Raw genomic sequence first — 21,306 nt, 5'->3', positions numbered from 1 at the left:
TAGGGGTGGGAAATTGAGCACAAACACTTCACTGACAGTGTTTTCGTTTTAGTATACAAGTACACTACCCTAACATTTGATTATTCTTTATTGGGGCATATTAAAATTGTTCGTTGTGGGACAATCGTAATTTTTTATTATATTATTTAGATTCACACAGTGTTATTAGTGTGTATAAATTAGTTATATTTATTTAATTAATGTTTAAATCGCCATAAAATAATTAATTTACTGTATTCGGAACTGCATACTCTACGTACTACTTTTATCTTAAATTTCTATTGCATAAATAGTCAGAGTAAAAAACTAAAATAGTAACAGTAGTATGCTAGTATGCGGTTCCGAATTCAGTAATACTGTATAATAATTTTTCAGTTTTCATATCATTAGCCAGTCAGAGTAATCGTTGTTGATATTAGACAGCCAATCAGAATGCTTCTTGTACACACTCCTCTGACTGTCAGAGGTCGAACATGGCGGCGTGCACAAGGAGGGCGAGTGAAATGATGGGCTTGCTACGAATTTTAAGAAATTTAACTCATAACGAACGTATGTTACTATGTTTTATATTCCCAATTACCAAAGTCAATGTTAGATGAGTAAGTTAATAACAGAAGAGAGTACTAGTGAGACGATCTGATCATTAAAACCGTTACCTGCTCAAGTAAATAAATCTGCAGTAGTTTATAAGAGTTTACAAAACTATTTAATTAATGGAATAGTTAGCTATTTCTGACACCTAAAATTATTAGTACATATACACGATACATCTTTTTATTTCTAGGACTTTTGTCGACGTCTGTGATGAGGCATGCTGCGGCGTCTGATGGACCTCCAAAATTCACCCCTCCGACCAAACCTGTTATCATAGACAAAACACTGAAAGAAGCGTCTTTGCGACGGTATGTTCATTGTTGTTGAATAAGTGCATATGATTATGTTTTGATTTACGGGATTTCAATATTAGGTGGGCTCAGCCCCCAATGTTTTAAAATATATATATTTAAAAAATATATATTTATACTAGAGTTGGCATGAACAATACATTAGGTTATACACCTATCAAGTCATTCCCTGAATACTGAATTAATTTCTAACCATTTTAATTAACCAGCTAATATTAACTAAGTATAAAGACACACTTTATAGTACTGTAATTGTCTAGATTGTCAAGAAAAAAAATTAAGAGCTAAACCTGTATATTAAACTATTTTTATTTTAGGGACACTTTTGGGTACATTAAAACAGAACCCATCTCTATATTTCAAATGCATACAATGTATAGACAGGATTTTGATGGAAGATGAAAAATTTATGCTGCAAATTGGACATGTCAGAAAAGTCGCAGGATCAGGTTATTTTATGTTTAAGATAACACAAACAAAATCTCACATCATTAGCTGTAACATGTAGGCTGCAAGCTTATGAACAGTGTATGAAAACTTAATACTGGCTTTTGGGTGATAGATAAATAAATATGGAAAAAAAATCGATTCGTGGCCTTTAAGAATCTATTTTGAATTGACCACATTTTAAAAAACGATTAATCTAAAAATTGATTGTTTTGCCCAGCCCTTGTGGATTACATGGATAACCTGCCATGCTTTAGTGGATAATATTTTTCACCTGGTGCAAACAAACACACTTTTAACATTAAAATGACCAGTAGAAATGTGACCAGTAGATGGCACCAGAGGACCACTCATTTGCCATTTCTACACCCTTTTACAGTTCTTTTCAAGTGTTTTGCTTTTGGATTTATTATAAAATGAATATTATAACACATTTTAGCAATTTTATTGCACTGAGCTATGAAACATAGCAAGAGTAGGAAAAGTCACAAAGTCTCATGCCATTTAGATGAATGGAATTTTATAAAATAAATAAGCCCAGATTTTATAGTGGATGGGAAAATGTCTTGAATTGCTCCCACATCATATTATGTACATTGCATTTATGAGAAAGAACTACACATCTAGATATCAGATATCATTTACTACACATCTAGATATCATAAAAATCGATCAATAAATGTACACACATTGGGACTCATTCATGAAACACAAGCAGAACGAATTTTTTTGTAAATCGTGTGTAAAGTGGTTCTGGCGTAAATTTTCGGATTCATTAAAATGTTCGTATTTTCCAAATGTTAGTTGGTACGAAAAAAATCTACACCTGCTCCCAGCCACGCGTAAATAGTGAGTTTAACATCCGAACGTTTTGCTCATTAATAACTAAGGCTGCATTTTAATTCACCTTAATCGGGTACATATTTACACAGCATTTTGAAAAAATATTATGTATAGTAATTGCATACAGTTTGTCTTTTTACTTCTGGGACTGTTTGATTAACAGATGAAACTCCATTGACTGCATCTGTAATATGCTGCCAAGCTTGCTTTTTTTAGGACCTGATACACCACTATGTAGCCTACGCTTGAAAATAAAATGTGGTGTTTTGAATGAAATTCTGATAATAAAACTTCGATTTCTGCATCTGAGAAATTTTTCTTTTTCATTCGCTTTTGAGAAGACATGTTGAAATCCTTTACATCCTTTATGGTAATTGAGAATGAGCGTGCACGCGCGTCCCATTTAAGACTGATTGGAATTCATTAACACACACACACATTTCACTATCACATCTGACATTTACGAAGTATTTGTGAATCAGGAGATGAGTTTTCGGGAAGGTCTCTTTACGCGCAAATCACTCTCATATTTACTCGTATATTTATGAATGTTTCATGAATGAGACCCATTGTCCTCTGCCTTTGATGCTGCACTGCTATGGATTGAAGAACACGCTGAATAACGCAGACTAAAATATGGGGATGAGCCGAAGCCTGTCTCTGGTTTCATATTATTATGAAGTTGTTAGATAATTTCTCCAATGATGCACCATACTACAGCAGGTTAAGCAGTGAGTTGTCGTTCTTTGGGAAATGCACCCCCTGATTGTTAGCAACATGTTTCATGATTCAATTGCTTTACATGTTAAATGTCTGTAGGTTTTTGAGTCCAGAGTTCATCCCTCCTCGTCAGCGCACAAACCCTGTGAAGTTTTCCGTAGAACGGAAAGACATGGTACAGAGACGGAAAGTTCTCAACATTCCAGAGTTTTATGTTGGTAAGAAAGGTTACGTTGATGTGTGCTTGATATAATCTACAGATGAAAAAACATCCTTTAAATATTCTCTTTACCCTTTCATGTAGGCAGCATTTTAGCAGTGACCATGTCTGATCCTCACGCAAGCGGGAACCTGAATCGCTTCGTTGGAATCTGCACTCAGCGCTCTGGAAAAGGATTGGGTGCTACTTTCATACTTAGGAATGTGGTCGAGGGCCAGGGTAAAAAAACAAAAACCTGTAACAATTCATTTTACCACCCAACCACTGAACCTGTCATACTCTGTTTTAGTTTTGCTTCATTATCTGTTCTGTTGGGCTGCAAGAACTAATATGTTTAATAGATAATAAAGTTTGATTAATTAGTCAGAAAATATACACCTGTCACTGTATTTTACATAATTAAATAAAATACATTTCTGTGGACAAAACGCATCTGAAAAATATCAGTGGACACAGATTGAGGTGCTACAGGACACACAACCTATAGTTTAACACGGCTTGACAGATGCATGTGCTGTTTAAAGCATTAATACATGTTTTCCCCAGCACATAACTTTTTTTACGGGTGTAACTTAAATTTTGCGGATATATTCTTATCTATAAATGTTTGAAAGTCACACAAGTATTTACATTTTGCATAAAGGCTGGTCCTGGCAGAAAGCGAGACTTTAAACAGAACGAACGCCGGTGCACACATGCAGCTCAAACAGACAGACTGCAGTAGAATAGGAGCGCAATAATTCTGACTTTGCTATGTTAAATAAGCCTTTTTTGGACATTAAAAATGTTTTAAATGCTACATTTAACACAAGTAGTTGTATTTTTATGAGAGCAGTAAATGTAAAACGATTGTTGTAAAGGTGTATAAATGTAATATAATTACGATATCCAGAATGTGATTAGTCTGTGCTTTTGTTTTGCTTTATTGTGCTTTAAGTTTGTATTGTAATGTTTATATTTTAACACCCTTTTTTGCACATAATATATAGCATTTAGCCTGCATATAATAGTTCTTCAGTTTGCTTGCACACTGTTTGGAGGACAACAGGGGCTGGATGTAAAAAAAAAAAAAAAACTAAGACAATATAGCTTTTTAATCAGATTAGTCAAATAATCAAAGATATAATCAACAGATTAATCGATTATCAAAAGAAGTGTTGGTTGCAGCCCTGCTATTCTGATTTGTACTGGTTTCATTTTAATCGTGGAATCAAATTCTTTTTGACTTCTGTTGCCATTTTGTCATGAATTTATTAGTAATAGGTTTTTATTTTCTGTAGGTGTGGAGATATGCTATGAGTTGTACAGTCCACGTATGCGTAAGATTGAAGTGTTGAAGCTGGAGAAGAGACTGGATGACAATCTCATGTACTTGAGAGACGCTCTATCTGAGTACAGCACCTTTGACTTCAACATGCAACCTGTCCATTATGAGCTTACAGGAGATGTCCCAGTCAATCAGGTAAGACATTCCAGTAAAAGATATTCTTTTACCTGTAACATTCTGTAATGTTAAATTGGACACCTGCTGTGTTTAACCACCAAATTTAGAAGGTTTTACATCTGTTTCTCTTTCTCTTTTAGTTGAAAGTAAAAATGAAGCCAAAGCCTTGGTCTAAACGCTGGGAGCGTCCCAAGTTTAACATTCAGGGAATCCGCTTTGACCTATGTTTGACCCCAGAGATGATGGAGCATGCTCAGAAGTGGAGAGAACCGTGGAGAGAGTACGATATGCTGAAGGAGTATGACACATCCAGCCTAGAGAAGCAGATCTTCCAGGAGGTAGAGGAAAATCTCAGCAAATAAGCAGTGCATAGAGACAACCTCCAGCCTGGACAGAGATAATCTTTGTGATGGGAAATAAGGCTGAGGTGACAACTTAAGATGCTGAAAGGACTGGTTCTGGGGTGCCCCCCCAAAATCATTTCTGGAAATACATTTAGATGATTTGGGGAGAAAAAAACATTGGAACTTTTCATTTGTCTGTTTTAATGGAAACAATTTCTTTGCTATTTATCTTTTGTGCCAGCAGTCAGTGTGTGCGTGTGCTAATGCAGTTTTGTATGCAGTGATCCTGCTGCCTCTGACCAATAGAGGACAGCAGAGAACACTCAAATAAATGTAAATTGATATCTGAATAGTAAATAAAAAAAATCCTAAAAGATTATATCCTAATTCCATACTTAAATTAATGACATTGTGCAGAGTTGTTTCATGTAGTCTAATTTTGTATTTGCTCATAGTCTGAAAATAAGTTATAATAAATTATACGTTAAAATGTTTGGGGTCAGTAAGATTGCTTAAAAAAACACTTATTTAGCATGGATGCATTAAACTGATCCGTTAATTTTAAAGTAAAGACCTTTACAAAGTTACAAAAGTTTTCTATTTCAAACAAATTCTGTTCTTTTGACCTTTCTATTCATTAAATAATGCAGAAAAAAGAAGAAAGGTTTCTTGAGCACCAAATAATGAATTCTCAAGGAGCGTGCGGCGGCTGAAAATTCAGGTTTGCCATCACAGGATTCAGATTCATATTCATATTTATTATTATTTTTTTTTTAAATAGATAAAGGCAGCCTTAAAGCATAAGAGACTTCTTTCAAAAACATTTAAAATTCTCTCCTTCCCCAAGCTTTTATGTATAACAAAAGAAAAGATAGGGGCCGTTTTAAAAACCGCAAACTGGTAATTCGTTCCTACATGGGATTCACCTAATGTTTATTGAGAGACTGAGACTTAAATTAGATTATATAAGTACAGCTGCCTGTTAATATGACCCAGTTATTTATATTAGAGTCTATGTAAGAGGAATTATACTCGTTTATTCTATATGGTTTTGAACATTTTTCTTATTACACAGCCTAACTAAAACCAAGTCCGGGAGACGAGCAGACTAATATAGGCTGGCTGGGTTAGTATGTTTTTCAGCTAGGCGTTTTAATGTAAAAGTCAGTCTTTGAAACACCACCTCAATGAACGTCTCGCAACTGTCCTCATCCAACAAAGGTGGAGAGATTTTCATATTAGTGACTTCTAATGTCCAGGAGTGGTATTTCAATTCAAGCTCTCTGCTAGAATATGCGTAATCCACATCGTGAACTTGTCCCATTATTTTAGAGACATGGTATTTTGTCCGAGCTCATCCGGAGCCGCGCGCGCTAATCCTCGCGCACATCTGTGCAAGATGTAGAGCGAGCGCGCGAAGCTCCGCCCATCCTGCTGTTGTGAGTGACGTCAGCCCTATCACTTGTGGATAGTGAACCGACGCCGCAGTCAGTCAGCGATCTGCAGTGAGCAGGTACAGCCGATCCTTCACCTGGATACCAAAACCACACATCGCCCGTTATCCAAGGAGATTTCCGGTTACCCTGGCGCTGTTTTTATGAAATCAAAATAACACTGTCTTTCTCTTTCGCGATATGCACGGTAAGCATTTATATTTTGAGGTTCCATGTAGGTTACTCTATTGTGATGCTTGCAATAAGGTCGTCGTCTATCGTTAATGTTTAGAAATAGCTTTTCAATATATTTTATGATTAATGAGCAAAATTTTAAAGCTTAATCATTTTATGTTTGAGGAAAAAGCGCAGTTTCAGAACAAAAGCCCGTAACGTGTTGGAGAAAGAGCGGAATCGCTGCATTGATTTCAATCACATAACGGACAAACTTGTTGTGCAGGTTGTGAACTTGTACAGCAACCCGATCCGTTTTAAGCTGCATAATAATCCGAAACATAAGAACTGGATCATTGTAAGTGTTTCCCAGCGGGCCGCTGAAAGTGTTGTCAGAGATGCAACACACCTGTCCCACTAGTGCACCTGCCTCCAGGATACCTGTGTACATCTACAGTGACCCTCATCCAGCCTCATTGCATATAGGAAATGCACTTGTTTTGATAACACTGGCTCATTCGTGTCCTCAATTGACGTTTTTTTTTATACAGTTCTTGTTCTTGTTGCAGTTCAGTTCTTGTTACAGGGATGGCATACCAAGTCATTTTCATTCAGGATTACATTTTTATTGCTTACTTATGCTATGAGGTTAGTTTGGAATGGTATTAAAAATGTATAAAATATAATATTGTATAGTATTATATTGCAATAGTGATGTGTAACAAACATAATTTTTTTGATGATTTATCAATTTGACTAAATTAATTGTTTGATAAAGTTAGCCATTTCCATTTTAGCCAATTGCTTTAACATTTTAAAAAATAATTTAACATTTTATTTATTTATGCATTCTTTTTAACGATTTTTGTCTCATCCAGATATTCAGGACTAGCTTGGTTCTAAAATTAAGAATTAGTGAAAAATCAACATGGTTTGCCCCTTAATATGAATAATGGATAGGTTGTTTCCCCCTTTATTATTTATTATATATGTTTTATGTGTGTTTCTGCATGTATGTGGAGTTCAATGTTAATTATTCTTATACATACCCCAGCCAACCCTGAAATTAAAGTGCCAAACACCCCCACTCTTTACGTAAATGATGTCAAGCCAGGCGTTGTAATAAATTACAGGCTTCAGAATCTTCTATTCAAACTATTCGAATTATAACTCCATGATTTAATTGATGTATTTTAAAATGTATTTCACTAAAATATTTTTTAGCTGGTTAACTTTTGTTTTGACAGAAAAAAAAAACACGACAGGTTTTGACCTTTTAATGTCCTGATAATACCAACGTTTTTAGGGTAACATTTTAATATAAGGTCCCGTTATAGTTAACATTAGTTAATGCATTAACTAACAATGAGAAATATATCTTCGTTAGTTATCTCAGGTCCATTAAATATTAACAGATATACTTTTGATTTTAAGGTATTAATAAATGTTGAAATTAACATTAAGATTAATAGATGCTAGAAATATTTGTCTTTGTTAGTTCATGTTAACTATCTAATTTTGGATAAAGAGGGCAAACACAACTTTGTTACACCCTATGACCCACAAAACAAGCATGTACCAACCAACACTGGTTTCATCATGTTGTTCATATTACTCAGAACTTACTCATAAAATTACACTGTAACATGAACACTGTAATGTGAAGCGTGGCCCAGGCTATTTCCTTTGAAGTTTTTTAGATTCACAGACTTGTAGAAGTAGGTTATGTAGTGTGTGCCAACTGCCATATATTCTCATAACTCTCTTCCTCCAAGGCTAACGCTGTTAATCAAAGCGCAGAGGCTACAATCTGTTTCGGTTCTTGCATCTTCTCAGTATGTGGGGCATGGGCCAGTTGCAGTAGTAAATAACCTGTGTGATGAATGGATGAGTCTGGTCAGGAGAAATATGCTGACCATCATCTCTTTTTTCTTATCGGCACAGTGATAAACTCACCTCTCTGAAATATGTCAAAACGGCAACCTTAATGATCACCAGTTGTGAATTGCGAATGTCTTTGATAGATTTAAATCCTTTGCAAGTCATAATTGTTCTATTATTACACGCATATAGAGGCAAGGTCTTTATCTAAAGAATCTGTGCAGATGACATAATTTCCTGGAGGTAATATTCATGTATACAAGATGGTGTGTTGCTATACACTACCATTTGGGGTCAGCAAGATTTTTGTTTTACTTCTATTCAGCAAGGATTCTGTTCTTCTGAACTTTGTATTCATCAAAAAAGCCTGATAAAAAAAAATATATATATATATCATTGTTTCCACAAACAACTGTTTTCAACATAGATAATAATAATAAGAAATGCCTCTTTAGCAGCAGCTCAGAATATTAGAATAATTTCTGAAGCATTATATGACACTGAAGACTGGAGTAATGATGCTGAAAATTTTGCATTCACAGGTATAAATTACATTATAAAATATATTCAATTAGAAAGCAGTTAAATTTGTAATGGGTTTACAGTATTTTTGATCAAATAAGTGAAGCCTTCATGAGTATAAAATAACTTACTGACCCCAAATGTTTGAATGGTGTATATAGTGTGTTCGTATAAGTTGTAATCGAAATGATTAAACACTCATTGCAAATCAGGTTTATTGGCAAAATTTACAGACTTTTAACTGTTTGCAATGAACAAATCAAACAAAAGAAATTGGAATAGCTCTTTCAAGTGATATTTCAAGTGGTTTCGCCAAATTCAACTGAAATTGCAACTTTTAATGACTTCTGCAGTCTGAATAGAATCCCTCACAACAGCACAAATCTGCAAAACAGGAGTTGTCTCAAGCACACCTGATACAACTAATCAAGGGCTTCATTAGTTGCACCAGATGTGCTTGAGCTTGAACACATGAAATATCTGAACTGGCTAGGTTTGTTGAGTTTCACGTTTGACTGCATGTTAGAAATATGGCTAAGTCAAAAGAATGGTCCAAAAAGTTAAGAGAAGATATCACTGCCCTTCACAAACAAGGAACAGGATACAATAAGATAGCGAAGGTACTAAATGTTCCTAGAGACACTGTTGGAAGCATAGATCGCAAGTTCAAAGTTAAAGGAACAGTGGTTACATTACCTGGACAGGGCAGAAAAAGAAAGCTATCAACGGCTGCAACCAGATTTCTGTTGCAAAAGACCTGCAGAAAGACTTGGTGGTCTTTGAAGTATCTAGATAGAAATATCAGGAAATCCTAGCAGAAAACGTCATGAGGAAGCTGAAGGACCTTCCATGAGGACCTTCCAACAGGACAATGATCCCAATCATACCTCAAATTACACCAAGGCTTGGTTGCAGAAGAAGTTCTGGAAGATTCTACTGTGGCCATCACAGTCACCTGACTTGAACCCCATAGAAAATCTCTGGTGGGATTTGAAGGTGGTTGCAGCACGCAAACCCAAGAATATCACTGAACTGCAGGCCATTGCTCATTAACGAATGGGCTAAGATTCCTCAGAAACACTGCCAGAAGCTGGTGTCTGGTTATACATCTCATTTGCAGGAGGTCATAACAACAAAAGGGTGTTCTACTAAGTACAAAAGATGCTTGCTGTGAAGGGGTTGAATAATTTTGAGACTGCAGAAGGCATTAAAAGTTGCATTAAAAGTTGCAACTTCAGAATTGCTTCAATGCATTGAGGGGTGTGGTCCTGGTCAAGACAATCTCCTGATCTCCAAACTGAATGTCAGAATGGGAAAGAAAGGGGATTTAAGCAATTTTGAGCGTGGCATGGTTGTTGGTGCCAGAGGGGCCGGTCTGAGTATTTCACAATCTGCTCAGTTACTGGGATTTTCATGCACAACCATTTCTAGGGTTTACAAAGAATGGTGTGAAAAGGGAAAAACGGCAGTCCTGTGGGCGAAAATGCCTTGTTGATGCTAGAGGTCAGAGGAGAATGGGCCGACTGATTCAAGCTGATAGAAGAGCAACTTTGACTGAAATAACCACTCGTTACAACCGAGGTATGCAGCAAAGCATTTGTGAAGCCACAACACGCACAACCTTGAGGCGGATGGGCTACAACAGCAGAAGACCCCACCGGGTACCACTCATCTCCACTACAAATAGGAAAAAGAGGCTACAATTTGCAAATTGGACAGTTGAAGACTGGAAAAATGTTGCCTGGTCTGATGAGTCTCGATTTCTGTTGAGACATTCAGATGGTAGAGTCAGAATTTGGCGTAAACAGAATGAGAACATGGATCCATCATGCCATGTTACCACTGTGCAGGCTGGTGGTGGTGGTGTAATGGTGTGGGGGATGTTTTCTTGGCACACTTTAGGCCCCTTAGTGCCAATTGGGCATCGTTTAAATGCCACGGCCTACCGGAGCATTGTTTCTAACCATGTCCATCCCTTTATGGCCACCATGCACCCATCCTCTGATGGCTACTTCCAGCAGGATAATGCACCATGTCACAAAGCTCGAATCATTTCAAATTGGTTTCTTGAACATGACAATGAGTTCACTGTACTAAAATGCCCCCCACAGTCACCAGATCTCAACCCAATAGAGCATCTTTGGGATGTGGTGGAACGGGAGCTTCGTGCCCTGTATGTGCATCCCACAAATCTCCATCAACTGCAAGATGCTATCCTATCAATATGGGCCAACATTTCTAAAGAAACCTTTCAGCACCTTGTTGAATCAATGCCACGTATAATTAAGGCAGTTCTGACGGCTAAAGGGGGTCAAACACAGTATTAGTGTTCCTAATAATCCTTTAGGTGAGTGTATATATACATACGGATATCCCAAAATGCACTAATGAAAATGAATTTAAACATTGTGAATTGCTTGACTTGATAATGATTAGACATCAACTCTGAGAGATGTAATTTGTGGACAGAGTGAAGTAAATAAATAGAAAGTGCCTAATAGAAAGTATTAGTAACGAGAAAGTATCTTTCTCGTTGCCTAATAGAAAGTGTATGGTTGACTTGACATGCTTTCTGTTTGAGTTTCATATCTCGCTAAATTTTGCACCATGTTCTGTGTGAGTACTGGTGTGTGTGCGTATATTTCCCAGTGGGAACAGGGTGGAGTGCCCCAGAAATATGCCTTATATGTCACACACACAGAGAGGATTGCTTCCTACTAGAGGATGTTGGCTGCCCTAAATACCAATAGTTGTGTGTGTGTGTGAGAGAGAGAGAGAGAGTTTACCAGTGAGATGTAAAGAGGAGAGAAAGGGAGGCTGAAAATGAAATGGTGTGAGTGTGACTATGTGTCCTCAAAACACTGTTTAATATAATCAAATCTGTGAGAGTTCAATTCTCTTCCTGTGCGTCATTCAGTACACAACAATATCTTACTGTGAATATCAATGGAGTTACGGAGCTACAAAACTTCTGCTGTTCCTGTTTACCTTCAAATGTTAAAAGGCAGAGAAAAGTTTCTCTAAGCTAAACTTCTCTGTCGAGATCTGAAAAGAGATTCTGCATGGAATAAGAATGATAGACGTGCCTCTCTGAACTTAATAAAAGACGTTCCCAAGTTTGGATGGTGGACCCGAGTGAAACGAAGTGCAGTAGAGAAGACAAGCGGCTCCTTGAACGTGCACTTTCAAGAGAACGTGGCCCCTGCCCTCTGTGCTACTGTTTATACAGACAAAAATGCTGTGAACTATAACTATATGCTTGTGTTGGTGAAAAAAGGTGAGAGTTATAAGATCTGGTGCTGCAGTTCTCACTGTATTACGATTAATAAAAAAGTTGTGTACAGAAGTGCACTTGTAGAGTACTTGCGTCTCTCGTGTTTAGCCAAAGTCCTTTTAAGTCCTTTAATTGTGGCATCCATCTTGGTAACACTATTCGGCAGCTATTTTCTTTGCAGATAATGGAGAATTTAAGAACAAAACTATGAGGATTAGCATTTTTTATGTGTACAAGAAAAATGTGCCTCTTACATTTTTGCAAAACTCCAAAAACATACCTATCCGTACAATTCACTGAGCTTCCAGCAGAAAAGACCCCTTAAGTCAACAACTTTTTCTTACCTTTAGCTTCTGCAGGCATGATCTAAATCTAAATGATTTTCTGTGGTAATCGGCGACACCATTTGTTTTTTACTCTCAATATTGCATTCAATTAGGATCATTTAGCTGACTCACTTTTCATCTGTGGATATGCTGGATGTGGATTATTTTGCCAGCATCTGGTTATTTGAATGAATATGAGTCTGCTAATCATACAGATATAATATTTAATTTGTAGTGGTGTTTTAGTGTTCACGTTCACCTCTGCAGCATCATTCAGTACAACTCTCTGAATGGCTAGTGTGGTCTCTGCTGGCATGTTTCATGTGCTTGTTTCCTGTGTGGACAGAGGAGCCCTTATTCCCCTTCCCTGCACAAAGCATGCTGGGTAGCGCACTCAGAACAGACATGTGCTGTGTGAGGAGGGTGACATGTTGAATGCTGATTCGCTAGTGCTGCAGGTGCCCATCTCTAATAGTTCAAAGGGCATTTGTATGTGACTGTGTGAGACAAAGTAAAAGATTGATAGGGATGGGGCAGACAGAGGAAGGCAGATTGAAAGAGAGAGCAAGGTTTTTACAAGAACTCACACTGGTAGAATTTAGCCTCACCTGTTGTTTTTTATATGAGTGTTCTTATATGTGAGGTTTTGATGGAAGGATTTTGGGTGGGATGGCATGTTACTGTGTTTGTGCGTTTAAAGGAGAGCTTGTATATCATGTTCCATGACTTGAAGGCTCAGACTCTGTTTGCAGATGTAACGCCAACTCTTGGCTTACACATACACAAACACACATTCACACTACATGCATAATGGCTGTATTGTCTGTATTGACACAAATGAGGAAGCATTAGATAACAAATGACAATTAAATGCTTTCTTGCACCCCGTGCACAGCTCCATCAGTAAGACTCAATACTCCTGTAGAGAACAAAGAAATGTTCATTTGAACTCATTTTATACTGTATCTTATTTAGCACGTTTTAAGACATTATTACACTTCCAACAATCAATACTGTGGGTGAAAAACAGGCTCAACAACTAGCTTTGTTTTCTGAATTGGCCAAGCTATAATGTAAGGAAAAAAGGAAATATACTGGTGCATATAAAATACGAAATATTTATATATTACACAAATGACACTTGTTTATATATATATATATTTACAGCAATTTTTATATCAGTGATTTTTGTGTCTTTTTATATCAGTTTTAAATTACAACTATATATTATTAATTATTAATTATACATAGTTTTATAATAATAATCAATTTCAGTTATGTACATTTAGTTTTAAAATCCCAAGGTATCATTCGCATTTCATCAGTTCCTACTTCCTAATCCATGACCTTGGTGGTGCCATGGCACATGCTCTACTTTTTGAGCTATATGAATATTATAATTTTTTGAATACTTTACTGTGTCTCTCTGTGTCTGTCTTTATAGTGATCAGTTTGTGTATCTGTGCAGCCTGAATCCCATGTAATGTTTTCTCACAGTCCCGGGGAGACATATTTGTGTGGGGGTAAATGTTGCAACTGTCCATCTTAAATTCACTGCTCAAAAATGTGAGACACACAGTGACTTTTACTCCAGTCAGAGAAAATTGCATAGATCAATGTGGCGATTCACTTCAAATGATCCTTCTGTGTGTATGGAATTCAAGAGTCACTCCCAAAATTGCAATGATTGCAATATTTTGTTGTTTTTGACCAGTTTTGAACAAAGTAGTGACCAGACCCTGGCCAATTTTTAGTAAAACTGCTGCCAAGAAAGGCGTGAAACATGTAATTACTTGTGGTAACATTTGATTGAACCTTATTGTTTAGGAGTGAATGTGGATATAGAGTGTGGTTGTCACTTACAGAATGGGATTAAGCATTCAGAAGAAGAGTGACATTGTATTTAGCTGCAGTGCGTACGTGGTCAGAAAAAGCGAGAAGAACGGTGTATTAGAGTTACTCTTATAAACAGGGATCTGCAAGCCGTCCTAAGATCACTGATGTACAAAGTCCTCTCTTCTCTCTTGCACCATCTCTGCTGCATTTGACAGAGAGAGAGACACACAATTTAATATTCATAGTAAGTCTACATGAGAAAAGTGAAATTGAGAATGGAATTTAGAGAGCAGTTTTTAATAAGCAATTCATCCTGGGTCCATTACACCTCTGAACCTCTTATCCACATCCCGAGCCTCTCTAGAGCACAAATTGTTTTACAAATCCTCCCTGTGAAGCGGCAGAATTTCTGAATTAAATTATAGAAATTTTAGACTCCCTTCCTGGTTCCCATAAACACATATGGTGAACAATGTGACTAAATAGACAACATTTAGTTGTCTGTGTGGCTTTATGCAAATTATGTGGTGGATTAAAGCTGATTTAGAAATGAATAAGAATTTGCCCCTTGTTCAACTAGTAATGACATGCAAATGTCAAGGGTTTGCTATGTGCATATATATGAGCTAAGCATTCTATGATTGTGTGAGAATAACTTGGGTTTTGATTCTTTGACCTTTTGTTTCATGCTTTGTGTCTGTGGATGGTTTTTGTATATTTGACAGAAAAGTTGAATGGTCACTTTAGATTCAAACATCATGTTCATATTGGAATATACTCTCTTATACTCTCTCTAATACAGTACAGGATTTTTTTCCTGCAAATTTGACCCAGTGGTTGGCATTTTAAATTAAATTAAAACGGTTTTTGACAATTTTCTCTGGTTTCATAAAGATATTTAACTTGAATGAAAAATGGGAATAGTTATATTCATTTGAATTCTCCTGTATTGTTCATTGGAAGAACATATGTTATATTTAGAGCCTGAATGAAATAATTGGGATTAAATTGAATAGGAAAAATGTTTGTTTGAGTACGGAGGGATGCAAACGTGGTCTGTATAGATGTGTGTGTGTGTGTGTGTGTGTGTATGGTAAAAGCAATCAAAGCAGCCTATAGAGGTTTTTAGTTTCAGTGTGTGTGAATGTGTGAGAACCCAAACCACAGATCCTGTCTGCCTCAACTTTCAGCTCTTTAATCTACACATCAGTCTATTAACCCTCCATTTATTGATCCGTAATGGACTCTTTATTTGCACACAGTAGATTAGTAGAGGACGAGAACCCTGGGTCTCATCTTCACTCTCATTATCTCCATCTCTCCTCTATTCTGCCTAAAATGGCAATCTCAAGAGTGTCAGTGCATATTACTGTAAGTTGAACACTATACAAAGAAGCTTTTTTTTTTTACTTAGTAGGGTTTTAAGTATTTCCACAGTCTGAAGAAATCTCTACGCCAACAAAATTAAATATTTTATATTATATTATTTATTATTGCTAATTTTATTGCTAAAGTACTTTAAGTTTGGTATGCCATGAAGCATTATGCCATGAAGCATTATGAATTATGAATGTTTCATAATGAGTGACACAATTCTAGCAATCATAGCAATAGGACTGCAGGATATATCGTTTTAGCATCGATATCGCGATGTGCACATCCGCGATAGTCACATCGCAGGATGTGTGATGTCAAGTGGATAGTAGTTGATACGTGATCCGTATGGACCAGGCACCATGGTTCGAAACGCACGTGATTCTCGGATTAATTGCAAAGTTCAACCATCATAGAGTGAAAGTTTATCATTTGCGCGTACTTTAGGTCCTGTCAGTTTAAACATTCAAGCAATTTTAAATCATTTGAGCGCACAAAGACGCGAAAGAGAACTCAATTAAGAACTCGTGCGCCGTTTTCTGTGCATGCACACAAAGGCAGCACGCAAACACCAAATTCCGCTCTCTTTCTCGTCTATTTGTGCTTGGATGGGCACATAAGCGCAAAATTATGTCAAAATGCCTGTCTCGGCGAGCATCCTCATAAACACAATCGCTTATGGCTTAACATAAACAATTGAGAAAGAAAACAGATTATTATTGGATCCGTGCATTAGCTCTTAAAGTGACAGCAGCCTAATATACCTGCTGCTGTCTGCATTATATTATGAGTCATTAATGTTAATCAAACAACAAAACACATAGAAAATCAATTTTAGTTTTAACAAAGATTAATTATATTTAATTTATACAGTGAAGACTATGCAGCGTTAGTTTACGTTTGATTTTTCAATTTCTGTACCTGAGTACTGTTAGACTTACTTGAAAAACTTAGGCTAAAGCACTGTTTATTTAATTTGTATCTTTGTTCTATTGTATTTTTCTATGCTTGTAGTTTGTTTATTATTTTCTATCCAGATTCACTTAATTCTTTCCAGATAGTTATTCATGTGGTGAACTGTTTTCATAACGCAATATATATTGCAGAAAACAAAATATTACAATGTCAGTTTTTTCTAATATCTAATTCCTAACTCAACCTAAGGCACTGAGTCTTTAGCCATTTTCAAGAAACGGCTGAAAACGCATCTTTTCACCAACACTTGACCCATTAATACTAACACTATTCTATATATCTATAAAAAAATATATTAAAAATTGCTACGTGTACTGACTAACTTGGGACCAGTCACAGCACTTGCATATACCCTATTGTTGGCTTGATTGCTTCTATTGCTCTTATTTGTAAGTAGCTTTGGATAAAAGCGTCTGCTAAATGATTAAATGTAAATATCTGATCCCCTCATTGTACACTGTAATGATACTGTTAACCTCTGTAGTCTGCAGAAATGAATGATACTGTGCTGTTCATGAATCTTATATACATGAGCGAGATATATCGCTCTAAGCACATAAGCCTCAGTATTCGTTAATGCAAAACTGATGATGCCTCTCTCCTTTAGCATTATAAATTAGATAGGACAATGAAGTTTAGACAAAGTAATGGGAGAGGAGAGAGGGAAACATGATTTGGCAATGACCTCGAGCAGGGACTTGAACTTGGATCACTTGTTATTAAGGCAGTAAGAGAGTGTGAATTAAAAAAAATAGCAGAATTGGTAGATCAGATGTGTTTTGCGCTGTTCTGTTTTGCCTTGTTTATTCTGTTTATTCAGTCAGTTGACAGTAACTTGCTGTTATTGCATTGCAGCATGCTGTTGAAGAGGTAAAGATAGGTATACTATTGTAACAGTGTGAAATCATGAGCTATCTAAAATTTAATTTATGCATAAAAGCATAGATAATCCAATAGTCAAAGCTCTGACTCATGGGAGCCATAAAAGCAGCACAACACATATACAATGCAATAATGCAGTGCTATTTTGTAAGTATGGACTGGCTAAGCTGTTTGTGGCATTGTTAGTACTAACTGGACAAAAATTCATGAAAAGCATTATTAAATAATAAATACAAAAGTCTTCCTGATGTGAAAGCGAAGCACTTGTTGCAGAGTAAACTTTAGGCTTTGACAAACTTTCTAACCAACAGGGTTATTAGAGTAAATGTTAAGTTTACACTGCAAAGTATATGAATGAGAATTGATTGCACAATTTGGGCCTCTATTCATTTAACCTTTTCATTTAGTAGATGTATGAATGTTTTAAGTTGACTAATTTCTATTAGAATGTATAGTAAAAGTTAGTTCCTCTGTTGTGCCGAATTCTGACCCCTGCCAGATACTTACCCTGCTGACTCCCCAAGTATAGGTAGGTTTAGGATTAGGGGTGGGGGTGGAGTTAGGAGAAGGCAACCAGGTAGCAGCCTCAACTCAATTTGGCAGGGAGTTAAAATTCTGCACAACACTGGTCCTCAAATTTGTTTGGCTCAATGAGTAATCTGAGCTTTAGCAATAATACTTTAATAAATACAGAGCTCTGTTGGACACCAGAAGTGAGTATTTGTGGTGCATAGCATGTTCTCAACCAAACGATAATGAGATTTTTACTGTCTTAAACGCAGCAGACAGATCTAAACGCATTAAAGCAAATGAGCAGGAGGAGGTTCGTGCACTACTGAGTCACTGGCAGGCAAGTCTAATTAGTAGATTCGAACACTCCTAATACTGCTGAAATATTTGCTGACAGCTAATGTGCAGAGAGGTGCTGATTTGTATACTAATGCACTCTAGCATAACGATGCAGTTACTGAAAGATGTAATGTTTTGTCTCTCACTTCTGAGGATAATAACCAAACTGCACCCCTACTGCCTCCCCCGTACCAGCAGCTCGGTTGAAACACTGCCAAACCATTTGAAAACATTTAATTTCCATTTAATATTGCAAGATAAGTCATAGAATTCGGACTTGTATGTAAAAATGGCTCTAAAGTAATGATGTTAAAAAATGTGTTTCTGATGTGACAGTGTTTTTTTAATTTGGGAATACCATAAAGGAAGTTGTTATTAGGGGTGTGAGGATACACTTAGCTCACGAGACGAGATAATACATGATATTGGGTTCACTAGAACGAGTCAAGACAATATTTTTAAGTAACACTATATTTAAGTAAATCTTAAATATAGTTTCAACACTATATTTAAAAATCTTTTATTCGACGGAAAGTCAAAAAATGAACAAAAAAATACAGGTGCTTTTTAATTGTTGTTTATATGTCTATGTGGTGTTTTAATGTGCTTTAAGACAAACCATGTATAAATTCATAAGTCAGGATACCATTTCTGAGTATTTCTCCTTAAAACGCAGTTTGATATTGCCGGTGTTTTTTACATCACAAACTGCATTATGTCATTTTACAAATCAGTGCTTGTAACCAATCACGTCAACGTGCGGACGGGCTTTAGCATATTATTAACTGTGATGCAGGGGAGTCTCAAGAGAAGCCAGGTTATAGGCCTACCCGTATATTTTTCAGTTTATATGAAAAATCAGGTACATTTAGCAATATAGCAGGTGAATTATGATGTATATTATGATGAACTATATGCCTTTCTCCACTGATGTTCTCGTGGTTCAAAGCGCATGGGAACATGGTTTGTGTGCCATTAGCAACACATTATTAGCTATTTAATAACATAGTCAAGCAAAAGGCTAATCATATTAATTACAGTTATGTGTCTGACATTGTAAAGAGAGATACCATTGTGCAGCGTTTACTTCAGTAAAGTTGAGCGAGTGGATCTCTGAGCTGGTGTGAGTGAGTGGAGGCAGGGCTAATTTGCATATCCATGGATCTGCGTATACTAAATAAAGCAAGGGTGGAGAGTTACATGCAAGCTATTTTAAGGCATGAATAATTTTATTTTCACAGGAAAAAACATTTAAATATGTCATTTTGGTGATCAAAGATGAGTTTAAGGGATACAATTATTGGCTACAGGGGGACTTTAAGGTTTTAAAATTGTATTCCTATATCGTGCAGCCTTAGTAAACGATCTAATAATGCAGTTCATGGATTCTCGTATGTAGAATGAGCCACTTCGAGGATTTAAAAAAGAAAATCGAACACTCAAATTTAATCGAGGAATCGTGACAGACCTATAATAATTATCTTGTAATGAATGTCAGTTCTACTTTCTGAGTAGGAATTATCATATGCAGTAAAAGACAGAACAATATAATGCAAGCCCTTTAAAAAGTTTTGCCACAAACTCAACTCAGTCATGCTGATTTCACCTTGACGAAGAATATCGTCACGATTTAATATCGCGATATCTTGTGGCCTATACGATTTCACAGTGGGTTTGGCTTCCCTCTGCTCTATTGTAAACAAATATTAGGCTGTGAAGTCCCTGACTAAAATACATCTCATCTTATTTTAGTGTTTGTACACATGAAACTTTCTCACACTGGCGACAGTTTAACTAGGAAGAATCTATGTCTATCCACGTTCAGCAGGTTTACAGTTCAGCTTAGGCAAAATAAAAAAGATTTAATGTAGTACATTCATGCAGGCAGTGTTTGGCATTGACTGTTATGGCTGTTTGGGGTCAGTATGATTTTTTTTGATGTCATGTCATGTTACAAAAGATTTTTTAATTCAAATAAACGCTTTTTTTTTTTTAAACTTTCTGTTTATCAAAGCATCCTGAAAAGAATGTATCGTGTGAAACTGGACTGGAGTAATGGCTTCTGAAAATTCAGCTTTGATATCACAAGAATACATTTAAAATATAGGCTATTAAAATAGAAAACATTACAAAAATCTTACCGACCCCACACTTTTTAATGGTATTTATTGTAACTATTGTTAATATCAAGACATTGTTTTGTGTCAGTTAGGATTAATTACTAAATCTAAATTGTTTGGCATTTTCACACACTCCTACAGTTTTTATCCTTTCAGATCTCTCAAAATGTTCCAGTTCAGGATTTATTAATATTTTTTGTCTCACTCTCTCATAAACAACACACCTATTTTTGCCTCTTTTTACAATCCAGAAGACTTTGAAAGCCCTAACATTAGTGAATGATTAACAAAAAATAATCCACAAAACACACATATTGCTGTTCTAATCTATACAGCCCATACCAACTAATTTTGGTTATAAAACACGGTTGTCGCTCTGTAACCAGATTGTGTAGAAATAGTACTATATTTAACACTCTGAACAGGACTGACAATCTGCTGCTGTGTGAATGTAGCCATGGGCACCATAACTCTCACCCTTACTGGACTTCTAGATTTTTCCAGCAATTGTTTAAATGGGCTCAGAGTTCCTCAGTTGTTCTGGGAGTTTGTGTTTGGGTTTTGTGTTTGTTCAATCTGCCCATGAAGCACCAATAGGATTCAGTTGTGAGATGCAGGGCTAGTTTCCCAGAAAGAGCTTTAGAGAGAAGACAGAAACGAACAATCGCTTTGCATTAGGCGAAAACTCTCTGGCACAATCAATATCCTGTTTGTGTGTGAGTGCGTGATTGTGCACA

At 36.3% G+C, this 21,306-nt stretch overlaps 2 protein-coding genes across 3 annotated transcripts in view; both read left to right on the top strand.

The window, feature by feature from the left end:
* Positions 1-428: 428 nt before the first annotated feature.
* Positions 429-5,417, top strand: mrpl19 (mitochondrial ribosomal protein L19). Its single transcript, XM_056259875.1, has 6 exons — positions 429-549; positions 785-902; positions 3,015-3,133; positions 3,220-3,354; positions 4,416-4,597; positions 4,720-5,417. The coding sequence occupies exons 1-6, from the start codon at positions 474-476 to the stop codon at positions 4,939-4,941; spliced, it is 852 nt and encodes a 283-aa protein (XP_056115850.1). The 5' UTR covers positions 429-473; the 3' UTR covers positions 4,942-5,417.
* A 969-nt stretch (positions 5,418-6,386) lies between these two features.
* The window catches only part of itsn2a (intersectin 2a), a 52,461-nt gene continuing 37,541 nt past the window's right edge, over positions 6,387-21,306 (top strand). The window contains exon 1 of one of the 2 annotated variants that reach the window (XM_056259871.1): positions 6,387-6,564. The gene's annotated coding sequence lies outside the window, so the exon portion shown is untranslated. The remainder of the gene's footprint in view (positions 6,565-21,306) is intronic. The other variant, XM_056259872.1, reaches the window with a different exon arrangement.

The sequence above is a fragment of the Rhinichthys klamathensis genome, unplaced genomic scaffold (assembly GCF_029890125.1).
Source record: "Rhinichthys klamathensis goyatoka isolate OS25496 unplaced genomic scaffold, OSU_Roscu_1.1 h1tg000170l_1, whole genome shotgun sequence".
Classification (NCBI taxonomy): Eukaryota; Metazoa; Chordata; class Actinopteri; order Cypriniformes; family Leuciscidae; genus Rhinichthys; species Rhinichthys klamathensis.
The sequence above is the reverse complement of the archived record's forward strand: the minus strand, read 5'-3'. Positions and strand labels throughout refer to the sequence as shown.